The sequence below is a fragment of the Oreochromis aureus genome, linkage group 18 (assembly GCF_013358895.1).
Source record: "Oreochromis aureus strain Israel breed Guangdong linkage group 18, ZZ_aureus, whole genome shotgun sequence".
In the NCBI taxonomy this organism is placed as follows: Eukaryota; Metazoa; Chordata; class Actinopteri; order Cichliformes; family Cichlidae; genus Oreochromis; species Oreochromis aureus.
The window spans coordinates 16,619,856-16,636,313 of record NC_052959.1 but is presented as its reverse complement, the minus strand read 5'-3'; the positions used below and the strand labels follow the sequence as shown (position 1 = coordinate 16,636,313).

Sequence of the window (16,458 nt, the reverse complement as noted above, 5' to 3'; positions counted from 1 at the left end):
AGAGACTAGCTCTGCTGCATTAAAACATACCACAAGAGGCATTTTTACTGTGTTAATAATATCTTATATTTACCTGCAGATCTCCTAGTGTCTTAGCATTAAGGCCATTCTGGGCATTGGCATTTTTCACTAAGTCCGCTGCATCTTTCAAGGCCTTGTCCAGCTCTTTCAGCTTGGCTTCGTAACCCTCCAGAAGACCTCGAATCTGATCCGCTGCAGCCTCATTTTCATCACACTGCTTACTTACATTATTTCTGATGTAGTCCAGCACTGAAGAATAAAGAATAAATAATGGGAATGTTATTTGACGTTAGTGTTTAACCGTTTCAGTATTTAGAAATGTGTTATAATCAGGTGCTTCTGGGATTTTGAAAGGTTTTACTGAGTCTGTCATACATTTCTTGGCTTCATTGCTTTCTTTCTTTGCAGCGGTCAACTCAGGAGTGAAATTCTTTTCTTCCATCTCGTTCACCATGCGCTTAGCATCCTCCAGTAGTTTTAGAAAGTTTCCAGCAGGCAAATCACCCCTCGTATCCTGATTCTCAAGTTGTTTCAGTAGATCTTCAAGCAAACATAACCACACACACATGCAGTTAATATTAAAGGACTGACAGTACCATTAAATCAGAAAATCATAGAAACCAGTGAACCAATTATGAACGGAACAAAGGACAGAGTAGGAGGACAAAAAACAGTTTAAAACACAACAGGCGAGCGCCAAGAAGAGTTTAGCTTCCAATGACTATAATGCTCCCGTTACCTTTTATTTTCTTGAGTAACTGCTCGACCTTTGATTTCAAATCCTCGGCTCTCTTGTGGGTTTTGTCAGCATCTCCGACTGCATTGTCAGCCTCAGAAGCCCTCTGGTCAGCCTTAATACACAACACAATCCCACACCTTCACACACAATTCCTGACATATCAGCACATGAAAGAATATTAATAACGTATTAGGCATCCTATACCTTGTCTTTGAGGGAACGAATGTCGTCTTCAAGAGTGTCCATGTCGTTTTCCAGCATCTCGACTTTGAGTTTTTGTGTGTTGACGTCAGAGCGGAATTTGCTAACAAGAACCTGCAAAAGTTACAGTAGCGAAATGTGATTTCAGTGGCGTCAAGTCAGAGTTTGAAGCGGTAGATACTGAAACATGAGGCGGATGAGGTTTGTTTTAAGACTTGTTCAGTTGTGCCTCATAACACAAGTGAAACAAAGGGAGCAGGCAAATGTATCACAGAAATTATGAGTGGAGAAATAATGACAAAAACACCCATCAATGGTCTTTGTCTTTGTCATCTTTGAACATATTCCCATTGCGTACCATGTTGTGTGTGTGTGTGTGTGTGTGTGTGTGTATAGTGTGCAAAGGACAAATTCCAAACAATCCAATGGCTCTCTCAGAGTTATATGTAGGGATGGGTATCGTTTAGGTTTTATCCGATACCGGTGCCAAACCGGTACTTTTGAAACGGTGCCGGTGCTTAAACGGTGCTCAAACCGGTGCTTAAAGAATGGAGAACACAAAATTGGTCCAAAAACCTCTCATTTTTAGCTGTTTTTTTGTAAAAAGATAACAATGTTAGCCTTTTCTGCAGCTATAGGGCATATATGGTATCACTCTTGGCTGGAAGCAGTGCTTAAACAATGGAAAAAATACAAACTTTGTCCAAAAACCTCTCATGTTTAGCTGTTTTCCACTTTTCTTTGGTCATTTTAGCCTTTTTGGCCAGGGTGAAGGGAGCATCTGCCATCAAACAAGAAGACAGCCGCATGTAACTACAACGGTGTTTGCTAGTTCATCTTACATGCATTAATGTAATAACGTGGTTAGCCTACTCAACGTTAATTACACACGAACAACATGAAAATACTCACGCAGAGGAGAAATGGCTGCTGCTGACATCATCATCCTCATCATTTCTGCTACGCTGGCAGGGCTAGGGGCCAGGACTCTCCTCTTCGGGTTTTTGGGGGCTAACTCCGGTCCGATAACAGGCACCACACCCCAGTAGATGTGCTCGTGTGAGAGTCTCGCAGCAAGCTATCAAACACGGCGCATTTCTCGGCTTTTAAAAACGCTATCGTCGCCAGGTGTTTCATCAGATTTGAGGTGTTACCTCCTTTGACAGTATCACAGTATCAGCTTAAAGCACTTGTTGCAGGCTGCTGAGTTTGCATCTTTTGCTGAGAAGTACAGCCAGACTTTTGATCGCTTCGCCTTGGGCATTTTTAATCTGTAGCTCTGCTCTAAAAGAACGTACGTACCTGGCCCCGCCTACTATCCTCGGAAACGTAAAATGATTGGCTAGAATTGGCTCAGGAAAAAAAAAAAGAAGCACCGAAATAAAGCACCGAAATATGTGCTGCTTTTCGGTCTGGTTACTACCGTTTATGTCAGAACCGGTGCCATCAAGGCACCGGACACCGGTACCCATCCCTAGTTATATGCGGGGGCTATGGTACACTAAAGTGTTACCTTGGTGTCTGCCACAGCCTTCTCCAGCTTTTTCAGCCTGTCCTGAGAGGAGGCGCTGGCAGTGGCATTGTCCAGCTCAGCCTTGATCTTTACCAAGTCATTATCCAGCTCCTCTAAGTCATGTAATAAAGTCTGGGCGCAATTATCACACTCTGAAATACGAAAGAAAATGCATTAGCAAAGAATCAAACCAAATTTAATGCAAATAGCATGCCACGCTGTACAGCCTCGAATCTTTCTTTTAAATCACCTTGGCATTGTTCATCTGTGGTTGTGTCTCCTGGCTCCAGCGCATTCTTGCAAACTGTGAAAAAAATAAACCCATTAAAAACCACATATTTAAAAATTAAGCCTGAAATGATTCAAATGTAGCTTTTTTTTTTTTAATTAGGTTCCACAAACTTACCTCCAGTTCTGGGATCACAGCTGTTGCCATTGCCGGCACAGTTACAGGGGCGACAACTTGCTCCTGGGATCAGTGGATCGCCATAGTAACCAGGAGCACATCTATGGGAAAGAGATTTCAAAATAAGAATAAGAAGACAAATTAGAAATAATCAGCAGCGTTTCAAACTGCACACAATTACATAACAGCCCGATCACTCTATGCAGGGACACTCACCTCTCACACTTGCTACCAGCGTAGCCTGCTCTGCATATACACTCGATGTTTCCATACACCTCTCTGCAACCTACCGCAAAACTGCAGACCCACAAGGAGATTATTTTTGTCACAAAATTATAAGTGCAATTGTAATACATATATATATATATATATAGTTTTTTTTTAACTCACTTCTGTGTGCTAGTGGTGAATGGGCATGGGCACGCTCTGCACGTCCTGAGAGCTGCGTCTCCATAGTAACCGTCTTTGCAGCGCTCACATCGATCCCCAGCTGTGTTGTACCGACAGTTCTGAAAAACACATAATGTAACCATTAAAACAGGGCAGAATGAAGATCTAAAAAGATAATAATGGATATATAATGTGTGAAGAAAAAAAACTGTGTGCGCACGGCAGCTAGCATGGATAAACCGACACATTTATCTCCCGGAAACCAAGTCTTTTTTATTACAGAAGCCAACATCTGAAGGGAAAGAGGGAAAAAAAAACATGCCTCTGCTAAAACTATCAGTAGTTTGTTTGATTTACTTGTTGTCTCCATTTGGCTGTGAATGTGTGCATCCATGCATGCATTGTATCCACAAGCCCAGTCTTGAGTGTGTTGTATCATAATAATACAACAAAGCTTAGTTTAGGAAGTGCATTAATCCATCTATGTAAAGTAAGCGAGGAAGTACAAAAATGGGAAATCAAATAAGGCATAACAAAAAATTCTTTAGATGGTGATTTTTTTTTTTTAAACAAACACAGCAACAACTGAAAGGAGGCAGGGTTGTGCAATAAATGTGTGCCAAAAGATGTGCCCTGAAGGTGAGAGGGTCTGGACTCTGACTAAACGGTGCATCACAATTGAGTCAGCTGGGCTGAAGTAGTCATTCTTGGTTGTTCATGTCTGTTGCTTTCTGCGTACCAGTGGTCATGGAGTCATAACTGGAGGTATGAGTTAAGTGTATTTCTTACCAGGCACCGCCCTGTCCTGTCTTCACACTCATCGGAGAGACCGTTGCACTCACAGGGAACACAGAGTCCCAGGAAAGGACTGCTGCCATCTCTGTAGTAACCAGGCTGACATTTCTGAAGAAGAAAAACACAAATGGGAAGACATATAAGTAACCATTAGTTACTAACAATTTTAAAAAATCTGTTTGCCTACATTTCATATCATATTGCACACCTTTTGGGCAATATGTAAAAAAAAGGTCAAACTCAATAAAACACCACAAACATGCTATCACAGAGGATGAATGTACCTCTGTTTGGTGTCAGGGAGTGTGAAAATTCAGGCAGAAATGAACTTTTAATCTTTAACTTTTAACCGTTAATCTGAATTCATTTAGATTAACGGTTAACTCTTAGCATGCCCTTTGTGGTCAGAGATAACAGTCTTCCAGCGACTAGGGATCTACACTTGACGCAGTGTAACCCAGAGCAAAAGTATAAATAACGTACACCACACCGTCTTTGATTTTTACCTGAATCTGAGAACTGGCATCACTGTCATCAATAGAAGGATATTGAAGCATCTGTCCTCTGTCATTTATCGATGGATACTCAATCCTCTGAGTTCCCCGGTCAGTAAGCTTAGGGTATTGTATCCTCTGAGCCCATCTGTCATGAAGTCTGCTGTGCTGGGGTGGATCTGCCCTGTCAAAGGGCCTGTGCCCAGCGCAGCAAAGTCCAATAAAAGTCCAATATATCAGGGTCTGGAGCAGAACCCTTCTACGCCAATATCTATCCATATAGGTATCTGACATTCCCAGTGTTTAGTCCGCGTGAAATAATCTGGCACCCTCTCCCTCGGCCTCTTAAATGCAAACGCTCGCACTCAACTGCACCGGTACAAAGAAGACACACCCATTTACCTGACTCAGCCTCTCAGCTCAGCATGAGTGTTTGCAGACGCAAGAACACACAAGTGCAAGTGCTTACATGCAGTGTCTGCCCCGTTCCTGCTCTTATACACACACACACACACACACACACACACACACACGCACACACAGAATGGTTCAAGACACATTTTGTAGACATAGAAATATTCATGAAGACTAAATGTTTTTACGTTTTTCTTTTCTCTTGTTATTTCAGGTATATTTAGAATAAACTATTCTATTCTATTCTATTCTATTCTATTCACAGTGAAAAAATGACTGTAGGATGTGAATGCCCACAAAAGAAATCGGATGTCATTACAGACAAAAAGAAAATCACAATATTGCTGTATTTACTTCAAAGTTAAAAGGCTGTGGTAATAGAGCCTTTTACTTGAAAAGCAAGTAAAACATTCAGCACGGTATTACCATTCGGTAATATTCTCTGTATACGTGTGTGATTTATAAGTGGGCTTTTGCAAGAATACATGACCAGGAGGCTAGTTAGACATCGATAGACCACACAGGTATGAAACTCACACCTGAATCACGCTGCACAAACACACAGCAGACACAACTAGGCGTGCCGGCTGTACTTCCAGACACGCGCATATTAGGTGCACTAAGGCAAAATCACTCAGGTTTACAAGTAATGCTATGTTGCTATGCACCACACCTCACGCGTCAAGGCGAGGCTCATTGTCATATAGCCTCCGGGCACATGTAGTCAACTTCCTATCAACACACCCAAGATGGCGGCTCAAGCGCGCGCGCGCGCACACACACACACACACACACACACACACACACACACACACACACAGAGGAGGGTAGTTAGTAATCTATGGCAACAGCACTTCAACAAACAAGCAACATATCTAAAGCTTTTCATTTTTTCCCCAAGTTCACATAATATATGTTCTCCTTTACACGTTGTACTCCCCTTTAATAAGCGCTTGCTCTGTTATCATTTTTAATCTACTCCTGACTGGAAAACTGCACACAAATCAAGTTTGGGAAGCACAAACTACATCAGCCTCTGGATCAACTTAGCCCCCTTTCCATTCAAGGAAAGCTTTCCCTTCTACATTTCTCTGCGCTGTATCCACACCAGCGATTATAATTTTATAATCACAAATATTATGTCTGCATGATTGCGCCACGTATCCCAGCCCAGGGCTACATAATTTTACTGCACAGCTCTCTGGATGTTATTTTCCATCAAATTCCACCTTTGTACATTTTTCTGTGAGGTAAAGGGTGCGGTTTTTGGCCCAGACATGTCAAGGCAGCCTAGAAATATGAAAGGAGGCCCAGCTCTTCAGTCAATGCACTTCTCCACGCTTTCTTGTTTCTTAAACAAATGTTATTGTTAACTAAAGCTAGACTAAAAGTTAAAACTAAGTGTGGAGAAACATCTTAGTTAATTGATGAGCTACTGATGCAGTAGCTCATCCCAGCTCATGAGCAAGAGTGAATCAGAATCAGAATACTTTATTGATCCCTAAGGAAATTATATAGTACAGAAGTACAGAAAGAAAGTGACACGTGTTCTTGTCATTGATTCGCTGTATTGAATTCAAATCTACTGAGAAGTTAAAGAGGCTTAGAAAAAGCCAAACTAATCTTATTCACCCTCAAAAGTAAGTATTTCAGGGCAAAGAAATTCCAGAAAAGCTGGGACACTTTTTGAAATGTAAATAAAAACAGATTTCAATGATTTGCAAACCTGAACAACCCATAATTTAGTCAAAATAGAAGATAGAAAACTTATCAAATGTTTAAAGTGAGACATTTTATGATTTGAGGAAAAGATGAGCTACTTTATGGCAGCAACACACCTAAAAGAAGTTGGGAAAATGAGCTGATATTTTTCGTGAAATAGTAAAATGTCTCAATTTAAACAGGTTGTGTTCTATATGTTCTACTGTGAACAAAATACGGAATTGTGAGATTTGTAAATTATTGGGTTCTGTTTTGTATTTGCATTTTACACAGTTTTTCAGACTGCTCTTTTATCACTAGATGATTTGTAGCAACAATGGCCAGGAAAGCATAAAAATATGTTACCTCATCAGTGTGTCATTGATCATATTACTCATGTTACCTTAATGATGATAGGAAAGTCCCAATCGTGCCTTCCTTAATATTAGATTTAACAGGATACAACCGGTATGGACTACAGATAACAAAGCCATATTTCAATCACATCATTTGGTATTTCATGAAGTTTTTTCTTTATCATTACGTGCATACAAATTTTATCAACACTGAGAATCTGATGAATCAACTTTAAATTTAACTGACTTGAACTGAATTATTGAGTACATCAGGAGTGAAAATTTATTAAGGTTAGGGAGTGAAAATGGAAAAGTGTCCATAAAACAGCATATTTGACCTTGCCCAGTTGACCTTCTTCAGGCCATTCAGGGGGTCAGGGGCCAATGTGTGTGTGTGTGTGTGTGTGTGTGTGTGTGTGTGTGTGTGTGTGTGTGAATTCAATGAAAGAGGTGATCATCACTTTTATATGTTCAAGTGCATAGTGTGGAGGATGTCATAAGGCCTTGAGGCAATCGGATGTAAAACACAATATTTATGAGTGTTTTAAGTTGTAAATTGGTCAGATTTGACCCAAACATGACAGAAAGCCTAGGAGAATGCAAGACTACCATATACACTATGTGGATAAAAGTACAGGGCCACCTACACATTACACCTAGAGTAGCTGCTGTGGAAATCCATGCCATGAAGCTCCCAGCACATAGTTTTTGTGCTGATGTTAATGCGAGAGGAGGTCTGAAACTCTGTGGTTACTGTGTAAGCAGAGCACTGGCAACTTTTAAGCAAAGATTGAGGGAGGTGGCCCAATACTTTTGTCCATACAACATATTTGATGGCCTTCAAACTCACCTCACAGGAGTCACCAGTATACTGAGAGGGGCAGGAACACTTCTCCACTAAGTTACTAGAACCTCCAGTCCCTGAGGCTGTGGCCCCCTCTAGGCCCACCTCACCCAAGCTGAGTCTCTGGCTCTGGGTGAAGTACAAGGCTCGGATCCTCAGGCCCACCAGACCAGCCAAGACCATCATCAGTTCCTCTCTGGACACAGGCCTGCTGTTGATAGCGTGTCGCCAGTTCCCCTGCAAACAACACAAAGTTTACAGATTTATCCTGAGAAATCAGTATGGAGAGAAAGAGATAATTAAATCTAAAACAGTAGTGCGTTAATAGTAATTTTACATTATTCTATTTTAGACTTTTTGTGTGTTTTCCACTGTCTCTGCTTTTAGTTCAAAATCTAAATTTAAACAAGCACACCACATCATTTAATAGGTGATAAGAAAGTATAGTCCTTTACCTCCAACAGCTGTACTCTGCCTTGATAGAGCCTGTCTGGAAGCGGAGCTTGTGGAGATGTGTGGATCAGAGTCATGTTATGACCCTGAGGAAAAAATAATGACATGGATAAATACACTGCCACTGTAACCAAAAAAAAAAAAAGAGAGTGAACACTCCTAGCATTACGTACAGTTAGGACAACATCAGGTCTTTTGCCAATCGGAGTCATCCCCTCACTGGGAATCCCGAATGATTTGGACTGGTAAGTCAGGAAACCACCGTAAGATGAAATCTAGTAAAGGATGTAGACTTCTGTTAGTTAATTTGGATGAGAGCTGCAGATAGACGGTTAGTATAAAGGACATTTTGATATATATTCGACCTAGATCCTTTTCAGTTAGGAGGTAATGGTTTAACTTGTGATTTTTCAGATATCATATGGCCTTTTAATTCCTCCTTTTAAATTGTTAAAGATTTTTGTTTAGAGTTTTGTTTATGTATGCTGACAGCCTTTCTGCACTTCTTCCTGTCTTAGCTGACAATGATGAGTGGCGGAGGAAATGCTCCTTTAGCAAAAGCAGCAATACAACACTATAAAAACACCTACAAATAATATAATAATACTATAATTAAAATTAAATCATGTGTGGAAATTTTTTTTAAAAACTGGAAGATGCAAAAATGTGAACACACCTGAAATATCGACTATGATCCTTTACTCCAAAACTGTATATATGCACAACCATTATTAGTGACTTCTCATATTCAGTCATGTTAAAGAAGTTTAAAACATGAATGCAACTGGGTTGCCGGATTCTTGGTATGGATCTTGATAATTATAGGGTTTCTTTTCAATAGTCAAAGTCAAAGTCAAATTTATTTATATAGCACATTTAAAACAACAACCGTTGACCAAGGTACTGTACAATTAAGATAATTAAAAGAAATAAAAACATAGGGAGTTAAGAAAAAGAATCATAAAATTAGAAGATTTGAATAAAAAAACTAAAAAACATTTTTTTTTGTGGAAATGCCCTCCAGTATCTGTTTCTTTGTTTAGACAGCAGCACATATTCCCAATAAACAACATTCGCTGCCATGGCGTCTCCACTGACTCACCCTGTTTCCCAGATAGGACGGTGGTGCCACCCAGTGTAACGTTTGAACTGCGGGAGAAAGTTCCTGGATATCTGCCACCACCGTGTTACTGGCTTTGTTCAACACAGATGTGACCTCCTCTCTGTCGGGACTTTCCAAACGCCAGCCCTGCATATCAACAAACTAATAACAGAGAAACATAAGAAAAATAATAACTGTGTTTTCCAGATCATTTTTGACGGTAGTGTTAGTAAAATGAGTATTATCTGTATTAGTAAAATAGAAGCACACTGATGACTTCTTAAACAGAACACCAGATTAGCAAAGTCGCCAGCTTCATTTCCAAGACAAGCTTGCAAAAAGGACTTTGCACAAGACACGGGTGGATGGGTCAATGGGTTCATCCAGTAACTTTAGAGAGACTAACAAGAAAAGCTCTATCATAAATGCACCCAAGTCACAGTAAAACCTGCATTGCGTGGTGTGCATTTGATCTGCTTTACCATCGTGGGTCCTTTTGTGAACAACACCAGCTTTTTTTAAAAAACCCATTGTTTGCCACATAACTTCTGTCAGCCAAAAGGCGCTGCAGGCAGAAAATCTTTAAAGGCATTCATAGACATGCAGGAGCAAGAAAAGCCAACACACCTTCCCCCTACGTTTGCTGGAGCTCTGACACTGGTCAGTGACTCCAAAGCAGAAGCAGCTGGTACAGCCGAGAGGGTTTGAGGGGTCAAAATAGAAGGACCTTTCCCGACAAGTATCACACCTGACCCCAGCAACATTTCTCTGCAAACGTGGCGGCAATGACAAAGAGAAAGTCAGACAAAGAACACTAAGAAACAGGGAGTTCTTAAATAAGACATTTCATTTATTGAACCGACCTTGCAGAGACACCTTCCTGTGTCTGGGTCACACACATTAGATGTAACTCCACCTTGATTACAGTCACAGGGCACGCAGTCAGGGAAGCGATAATAACCTGGAGCACAGCGATCACACTTCCGGCCTCCAATCCTTGGCTTACAACTGTGTAAAAATACAGAGACATAATCACAGTTAAAGATCTTCATTGTACATTTGAAACAGAGAAATGGTCTCTGAACAGCTTGTATGGCAAAGAAAACTATAATTACATGTTATGCATTGCTTTACACTGCTAGCTCCACATTTCTATAAGAGTAAAAACAGTACTGTGTAATTGTAACACTCTATCAGTAAGGTCTGGATACCTTTAAAATAACCTTTGCATAGTTTTCAGTTCTCACAGCAACATTTATGGAGTTATTCAAGGTAGTTGGCAAGCAAGTTGCTTCAAACATCATTAAAAACTTACGGTTCACATTCGGATTTGATTTAGAGATTAAGGCAAGAATGAGATGCATTATCTGTTAGCTTACGTGGTTGTTTTCATCGCTGTACATAGCTGTCGTTTTGCTGGCTATATGTTTGGACTAGATATGCTGTTGCACAATGAGTTTGTACGGACATGGACATGCTCTCTGATGTTATCGCACTGCATAAGAATCTAAACACCTGAAATGCCTAGAGCTTTTTCATGATACTGTTTTTGACACAAAAGGAGATGTGTACAACAACACGACTGGACTGTGAACTGTGAAAGTCAGGGCCGACACCAATGTTTAAAATAACAATTCAAACAGCCTATAGTTGATGTTCTTGCTGTTTTTGGTCATTTTGCGTAACGAAATTAAAAAGAAAATTAAAAAACAAATTAGGCTCTTTGTCTCATACTCATGATATCAGCCCATACCAACATTCCCCTAATGTACTGCTGCATCTGTAGACGTAACATCTCGTTAATCACGTTGCTGTCATGCTTCATATCTGCTGTTGGAAGCTGCAGGTCAGATTCCAGTCTTTTTTTTTTTTTTGCACCATTCAAGAATCAGTGCGTGATAGATTGTTACTCACAAGGGACAGGCATTACAAGCACAGCTGTTTAATAGAGAAACTACGCAATCACATAATTAAGAAGAAATAATTAATTATATCTATCCGCTTTTATTCCATTTATCCAATTCAGGGTTTGGAGGTAAGCTGGAGGCTATCCCATCCTGGACACCTCACCCAAGCACTCATTTACACCTGCAACTAATTTTGAATCAGCAATTAAACTAACCTAAACTAATGTCTCTGGACTGTGGAAGCAAAGTGGAACACCCAAAGAGCACAGCTGGCAAGTGGATTCAAACCTGTGGCTTTGCGCTGTGCTCCTGAAATATGATGGATGGATGGATGGATGGATGGATGGATGGATGGATGGATGAACTGTCATGATCCTGGCTTTTCCAGCATTTTCTGCTATGGACTCACTTTCCTGTTTGATATTTTCCATTCGACTTTGTTGGAGTTTTCAGTTTGGATATTACCTCTGCCTAGGTTATGTTTTCATCCTGATCTTATTTAGTTGTTAAGTTTTTTTGTGTACTCCTTGTGTCTTTTAGATGCATCCCTACTGAACTCTAACAATGATTCTAGGACAGAACAGCAGCTAAAATAACTCAAATGTTAACCCTTTAACGCATATTGTATCATATCTGATTTGAGTTTTTGAGACTTCTACATCATCAGTATTTTGGGGTTTTTTGGGGGGTTTCTTCCTGAAAAACTTCCATAAATTGCACAATACATTTTAAGCAATTTTAAAAAATGGTACATGTAGCAAATACTATGCAAATAAAAATCCTATGTGGAAATTAACATTATTTTTATTATTTGGCTCAAACTCTCCATTTTTTTTTAAATCAGAAGTTTTTGGTAATTATTTCATATTTCAGGCTTTAAGGGGTCAATGATATGATATGAAGTATTTAAAGACTATCGCATGAGATCATAAGAACAAACCTCAGCTTCCATCTATCCTTAGTTAGCAACAGAGTTGGAAAAGTTGCTTTCAAATATGATTTATTTGGCCTTTACAAGGTAAATGCAAATATGGTAACCTGCACAGTTTGCTCTTCATGTAGGTTTCAGCTCACCTGCACTGACCAGTATTGCGGTCACACTGAGCCCCCGCATTTGCAGCGATGCCGCTTGGCGAGCATTCACAATTCTCACAGCCCAGCAAAGGGTGATAGCTGAAAGTCTGATTCTGACACACATCGCAGGCCGGTCTGACTGTCTGAGGAGGGCAGATGCAGCGTCCCGTCACTTCGTCGCATAGTCGGCGGCCACAATCACACGCTGCGCAGAGAGGAGTGTAATGAGGACAAAATTAGATGCAAATTGTATTTCGAGAGTAATTAACAAGGAGTGAATGATGACTTAAAAAGAAAAGAACTACAAATCAAAGGTAAATGTTGACTCACGTCTGCAGTAGGGAAATCCGAAGTATCCAGTGGCACACTTTGTGCACTGCCGCCCAATCACATGCGGCCTGCAGGGACACTGTCCTCCAACTGCATCACAGACGATTCCTGCAGAGCCAGACGCGTCACAGTCGCAGGGCAGAGCACCATCGTTATATGCTGCTACAAGAGAGCGGGCCGAGTCTCTGCAGAACTGGGAAGATGTTCTGGGGCTAAAGTGACACACACACAGATTTCTTTTAAATACAAATGTGGTTTTATACTCGAACATGACAGCTAGAGGGCACCATTTCCAATAACATTGGTGTTTTGAAGGCTGTTACCTCAGCATGGGTAATGAAATATCACCGAATATATTAAAACCATCAGCTATATATCATCACAAAAAAAACCCTGTCAGATTGTTAAATGTTTATGTCATTACTTGTTGGATACCTACTCAATATAGAACCCTTCTTCTCGGCACTGCTGTATGAAATCTTCAGATTTATCCAGCGGTTTCTCTCTGAGGAGCTCTGGGGTGTAAACGCTATCAGGTACCAACATGATATAATCCTAAATAAAAGATAGAAACCATATCAAAAAATATCTCACATATCCTACATCTTTGTTTAAGTAATACAGAGTGATAAACGATTTAAAGTTATTTAGGCTTTTTATTATTTGCTTGAGCTTAATGGAGAAGGAAAATTAAAGCACACTGAACAGTACACAATCATAGCCCAACCTGCCCCCTGCCTTATACAGCCTGGAAGCTTAGCCTTTATAAACCCACAAGCGACTGCCAGGTAGAATACAGTCGTTTCATTGTTGTTGTTGGGGATATGGCATAACACTGAGGAGAGAGGACCTCAGGATGCCAAGTCCTCAACCTGAACAACACTAGTACAAAACACAGGCTTCACATGCCTTCAGACTGTAAACAAGTATTTTTAAATTCCTGGCTCATTCGGTTGCAATGGTGTTTAATATGTAACACAAACCACTGACCAGAATCAGAGTCTTTCTAGGTGGCACCCTCACAGAGATGACGGGTAGCTGCCAAGGATTTCTCTCAAAGTCAAGGGCAATGCGCCCATCAGCAATGACTACCTCCCTGCATCCTGAGACTGCAGGGCAGAACGAAGCATTTATCATACCTGCAAGAAAAGGACATTTTAAATGGGTAAAGAGAGAAGACAAGAGGGCGCCGCACAGTGACTCATCTCCCTGTTAAAGCCATGTGGGGGAGCTGATCCAAGGCCTCTGCTCATTTTCTCATGAGCATTGGAACTTTATCTGCTCTTAAATAGGAATCAACACCTCTGTGGGAATGATTTCCCAGTCACTGTTAAAGTATAAAAAAAACATCTAAGGGGAGGCAGTAAGGACTTCATTCCTCTCTAACACTCACCCTTCCATTCACGGCCCGCGTCAACTCGCACTTCCACAGGGAAGGAGATATGTTCAGGCTGGTGATAATGCACTATTATCACATACCTGCCCGGAAGAGGCACATTGGGGGTGAAACTAATCTCCGTCTGCGAAAAAAAAAACATGAGAAAACCTGAATGAGTGTCATTTGGACTGGGTAAATAAAGAAAAAAAAAACAGCAGGACAGCACAAACTGAATGTCTTGGGGGCAAAGCTGTTAAATATTTCCACCAGCTGAGGAAGGGCACAGTGATACCTGTGGGAATTTAAGTAGTATCCCATCACACTCAGGTTCACGGACAGGGAGCACCCCAGACTGTCGTCTCCGCCTCCAATCCTCAATCTCTCTTTGTTGGGGAGCCACAGCTGGTGTGGACAATAGCTGGCCATCGCGGGCTGCATACAGGATCCAAGCTGAGGTTGGTTTGTCAAACTGCCTCGGGACACAGTGCCAGCTAAACACAGCAAACAAAAAGAATTCAGCTTCAATATGTTTTCACTCTCATATTATTTGTTAAGAATATACAAAAAAATAATTTCATTGTGATAAAGAGGCCAACTTTTATAAAGCATCTGAATGATTTTAGAGGCTCAGCAGTGCAGAAGCCATTATTACATTCATTGTTTTAAATTTGTGGGCATTTTTACACTGAACTACAAGTATTTGTTTGCTGGCTTATTTTTCCCTTCTGAGTAGATTTCCTGTTCTTTGCTCAGGGTGAAGTGCACAGCAAATAACAGAGCTAGACACTGACAGCTGGAAAAGCGGTAACATCCGACCCACTCATTACATTCAGAGACCATTTAGTATGAGAGAGGACTGAGTTAGACTGTAAGTTCAGCCTGAGGTAAGTGAGCTTGCCAACCTCAGGGAATGCATACAATCACACCTGGAAAACAGCTGTGTCGGTTCAAGACTTACGTGTCTTCGGTGAAGCGACCGTGAGTGGAGACGCACAGGACTTTAGGGTCTACATACTCAATGGAGAACTCATCTGCAGGAACCGCGTACACTTTATACTACACAGAGAAAAAGATGTATTTAAAGCTGCATGTTGCTGCCTCGATATGAAGCTGTGACGCATCTTTTGTGCAAACTTTTCACTGACCAGAAGGAATGATGCAGTGGAGGTCTGCAAGAGAACTTCAGTCCTGTGACTTAGCTGAAATACTGCTACTTGGTTTCTGTTGTCCACCGCCACACTTCGACACAGATTGCTGCACAGGTTAGGAAACACAACAACACGTACATGAAACGTGCACATATTATTCAACCTTCTATCTCTAGGATATTGATAAGTATTCAGTTAATAAAGACCTAAATCAAATCAATATTACTACAAGTAATCTTATGAAAGCATCAAGTGTGGGATTCACCTGAAGGCACAGCTGTAAATATTAGCCCTGCCCATAACTGGGTCAACTGATTGTCCACTTATGAGTATGTTGACATTTTGGACAGTGTCCACCTCGCTGGCATACTCCAGAATAAGCATATATGGCCCAGAATGGGGTACAAGCAGGCTGAGCTGCAGCTGAGACTAGAGGAGACAGAACATTTATTTAAGGGAGACATTCAGGCATTTTAGGATAATAAAACTGAACAACATAAACCGCAAAAAGAAGTAAATCAAACATCAATATATAAATGCAATGCTCACAGATTGATTATCATTAGGAAGTAAGATCCAGTCTATAAACTGAACTGCAGTCTCATGGTTTTATTCTGGACTTTAGAGCAGATAATGGGAACCTGTTTTTTTGTTTTAACAGCTTAACCGTTTTTACACCGCACACAGAATTTTTACATTAACATTCATCTTTAAAATACTGAACCTGTCTCCCATTGAGAGCAGCCATTTCAGGGTGATCAGGGGTGAGACGCCGCACACGAGCCTGCCTCCTCTTGCGCCCACGCCGGGTTGTGAATTTTCCCTGTGAGCCCAGTGCAGAGCTGAAGCCATCCAGGGCTATGTGCTTATACAACAGACAGCTGAGACACACACACACACGCAAAGAGAAAAAAGTTAACAATCTACCAACAACAAGAAAGATGAGAAAAATAGCGGGGAAAGAAATTTACTTTTCATCCTTGTTTGCGGTGGGTAAATATGTGCATGGTTGAGTGATCTTTTCCTGCAGCAGAGGCGCTTCATAGTAATCCTGGGGTAGTAACACTAAGTAGTCCTGATGAAGGCAATGACACAGAGTGACAATACATATATATATTTTTTTAAACATGCAAAACACTACATGAGCAGTAATTTTCCACTTTTAAAATGACATCTGTACATCAGTGATTTC

At 40.8% G+C, this 16,458-nt stretch overlaps 1 protein-coding gene across 4 annotated transcripts in view; it reads right to left on the bottom strand.

Moving 5' to 3' along the window:
* Window positions 1-16,458, bottom strand: part of LOC116316973 (laminin subunit alpha-3) — a 60,311-nt gene that overhangs the window by 12,974 nt on the left and 30,879 nt on the right. For all 4 annotated transcript variants that reach the window (XM_039602302.1, XM_039602300.1, XM_039602301.1 and 1 more), the window contains exons 24-50: window positions 16,238-16,341; window positions 15,991-16,147; window positions 15,532-15,695; window positions 15,264-15,372; window positions 15,077-15,174; window positions 14,411-14,609; window positions 14,134-14,260; window positions 13,731-13,879; window positions 13,180-13,295; window positions 12,741-12,952; window positions 12,411-12,615; window positions 10,293-10,437; window positions 10,057-10,197; window positions 9,430-9,591; window positions 8,501-8,602; window positions 8,330-8,413; window positions 7,881-8,111; window positions 4,060-4,173; window positions 3,271-3,389; window positions 3,097-3,177; window positions 2,881-2,981; window positions 2,725-2,778; window positions 2,475-2,626; window positions 965-1,075; window positions 761-872; window positions 397-561; window positions 74-270 (exon numbers count right to left, since the gene is read on the bottom strand). In XM_039602302.1, the coding sequence (XP_039458236.1) occupies window positions 74-270; window positions 397-561; window positions 761-872; window positions 965-1,075; window positions 2,475-2,626; window positions 2,725-2,778; window positions 2,881-2,981; window positions 3,097-3,177; window positions 3,271-3,389; window positions 4,060-4,173; window positions 7,881-8,111; window positions 8,330-8,413; window positions 8,501-8,602; window positions 9,430-9,591; window positions 10,057-10,197; window positions 10,293-10,437; window positions 12,411-12,615; window positions 12,741-12,952; window positions 13,180-13,295; window positions 13,731-13,879; window positions 14,134-14,260; window positions 14,411-14,609; window positions 15,077-15,174; window positions 15,264-15,372; window positions 15,532-15,695; window positions 15,991-16,147; window positions 16,238-16,341 (3,711 nt within the window). The remainder of the gene's footprint in view (window positions 1-73; window positions 271-396; window positions 562-760; window positions 873-964; window positions 1,076-2,474; window positions 2,627-2,724; window positions 2,779-2,880; window positions 2,982-3,096; window positions 3,178-3,270; window positions 3,390-4,059; window positions 4,174-7,880; window positions 8,112-8,329; window positions 8,414-8,500; window positions 8,603-9,429; window positions 9,592-10,056; window positions 10,198-10,292; window positions 10,438-12,410; window positions 12,616-12,740; window positions 12,953-13,179; window positions 13,296-13,730; window positions 13,880-14,133; window positions 14,261-14,410; window positions 14,610-15,076; window positions 15,175-15,263; window positions 15,373-15,531; window positions 15,696-15,990; window positions 16,148-16,237; window positions 16,342-16,458) is intronic.